The 2,500-nt window shown below is 33.3% G+C and overlaps 1 protein-coding gene across 2 annotated transcripts in view; it reads right to left on the bottom strand.

Moving 5' to 3' along the window:
* Nucleotides 1-465: 465 nt before the first annotated feature.
* LOC113808612 (peptide deformylase, mitochondrial) overlaps nt 466-2,500 on the bottom strand; it is a 6,151-nt gene continuing 4,116 nt past the window's right edge. For both annotated transcript variants that reach the window (XM_027360058.2, XM_027360057.2), the window contains exons 3-6: nt 1,472-1,551; nt 1,225-1,315; nt 836-956; nt 466-708 (exon numbers count right to left, since the gene is read on the bottom strand). In XM_027360058.2, coding sequence (XP_027215859.2) covers nt 515-708; nt 836-956; nt 1,225-1,315; nt 1,472-1,551 — 486 coding nt within the window. In that variant the 3' untranslated portion in view covers nt 466-514. The remainder of the gene's footprint in view (nt 709-835; nt 957-1,224; nt 1,316-1,471; nt 1,552-2,500) is intronic.

Here is a 2,500-nt window from a genome sequence, read left to right as displayed (position 1 = left end):
GTTTCAAGCTTCAATATTAAGTGAATATGTGAGGTCCTTTGCATGCAGGCTGTTGAACCATACCTACTTTAAATGTGAAGAAAGAGCAAATGCCTTGACCTGTTCCTTTAGCTTATCCCATAAGTTTTGATTCAAATATATTGACATCTGATCATTATGGGCTTGGGTTGTGTTTCACACCTCTGCAACAACCACTGCTTGGGAAGGAATGACTTTTTGTTTAATTAAATCTAAGAATTGTTCTTCTTAATCTCAAATCTTCATATGTTGGTATGCAAAAATACAAATAAAAAATGATTCCATTCAATGTTCTACCACGAACTGAAGTGACTATAATATCTAAATTTATATCACAGTAAGTCTTGCCAAAGCATTATTAAATATAATGTCTAGTGCATTAATATTTGTTATCATAATCAATTATATATTCAATCATAGTTAAATAGGATTATGAAATCAAAAATATTTAAATAAAACAATGTATTTACAAAACAACATATGCATAACTGTATCACTATTTTTTATAAAACTGTATTTGGACTCTTCCTTGATGTACATTTATTCTATGCCATGCATCATTTTGGAAGCTTTTAACATCCATGGAATCAATATAAAGCTTTCCATCTAGATGTTCCATTTCATGCTGTATTATTCTCGCTAGCCATCCTTCAGTTTCCAGTTCCACTTCTTCACCAGATTGGTCTTGTCCTGTAAATACAAAGGTATTGATAACATCATTATATATGGTTCATTCTGTTTTATCAAAGGGCTTCTCTTATTTTCTCTCTGAAGTGATGTGTATAAAAATATTTACTCAACCAGAAGTAACACTAACCAACAAGTTTTACCGCCTTGAATCTTGGTACCATAGCACTATAGCCCCGAAGACTTTCACAGGCTTCTGGGAATGTGATCTTTTTGTAATCTAATATCTCCATATGTGGATTAATGACTACCTGGAAATATACATACACTGTAATACTAAAATGGAATTATTAATACAGATACATATGGTGTATTTGAAGGATGGTTTACACAAAATTTCTTAGTAGGTCTTTGCACCAATATTAAATTAAAGTAACAAAATATATGAAAAACTGAAACAGTTTTTAAAAATTCAAACTCAATAATACATATTATTTGCAGTGACAAATTAGCAATATAAAAACATTTCTCATCTGAAGCAATACCCTCATCCTAAAAAAGAAAAAATTTAATACTCACTGTGAAGGGAAGAATGGACATTTCTCGTGCAGCATAAACTTCCTCTCCAAACTCCTTCTTGCGTTTAGGAGAAAACTCCAAAGTTATTATTCTGAAAGATTCATCAATCATGAAATACCATGCATAATTTTCATATTAATCTTCCTAAGATGTGACATTCTACTTGTGAACAAATCAAGTAATACGGCAGTCAAAAAGAACATCTTCATAAGCTCACAATTCAAACAACAAGAAATACTTGTCTCACCTAAGTGGAACACCAATCTGTGGGGCAGCAAGGCCTACTGCATCATATGTCTTCATTACTTGCCTCATTTGTGATATTACCTAAAAATATAACATGATATTATTATATAGCATAACCAATTAGTCATCTGTGTCTAAAGATACTGAAGAATTTGGATGCAGCGTGTGAGTGAGTGAAGTGTGAGTGAAGTGAAGTGATGGTTACACTTGTCTTCTCTGTCCTGGGATCCCTAGACAGCCACACTGAGTGTATGTCAGCTACAGACCAGGATTGGGCACACTATGCACAGTGTCTACAGTAACCTCGTAGATGGATTATGCATCAAAAATAGCCGTGGATTCTATGAATATTATTGCATTTACTGTAGATTGAAAAATTCAAGATAGAAGACACTAAATTTAGAAAAGCCAATCTATCCATTTCATTCATTATTATACAACTGTGCCAGCTACCCTGATACCCTATATTTCAACAGAAATAAAAAGTCTAACAATATTCTTTCAATAGCATATACTGCTATTAATGTAATCTGTAATGTATGAAATGTAATCAAGGACTGATAAAAATCAAGGTTGGGAGGAAGCAAATACTATAACTGAAATTGAGCAAAATACCAGTGATTGCTGAAAATTGAGTAAAATATTAGGAATTGCCAACCATATGATTATACTTCACGCTAAGCAAAACTTCTTGTTTATTGTTAACTTTCTGCTGTCATAATATTTGTGGATGGTATTCTATAATTATTCTCTCGCTCTCACTTTGTCTAGCAGGGCGTAAATAATGCCTTAAGTGAGCTCCACGTCTTCAGCGTGTCATCATTTAGACAATCAAGTAATAAGCTTCCTAGTAATTATACTACAGTTTTTGTTTTGATATCATCTATACCATCTTTAGCTGGGACAAAAGACCAACACAGCACTTCCACTCTGGTAAGGGATATTCATCTTGCTTCCCTTCAGCTAGGAAAGCATCCCGCTCTATAAACGAATCCATTGACAGAATAGTCTAGTGTGACTTCCCCTTGAG

This window comes from Penaeus vannamei, chromosome 39 (genome assembly GCF_042767895.1).
Source record: "Penaeus vannamei isolate JL-2024 chromosome 39, ASM4276789v1, whole genome shotgun sequence".
NCBI classification, from domain to species: domain Eukaryota; kingdom Metazoa; phylum Arthropoda; class Malacostraca; order Decapoda; family Penaeidae; genus Penaeus; species Penaeus vannamei.
The sequence above is the reverse complement of the archived record's forward strand: the minus strand, read 5'-3'. Positions and strand labels throughout refer to the sequence as shown.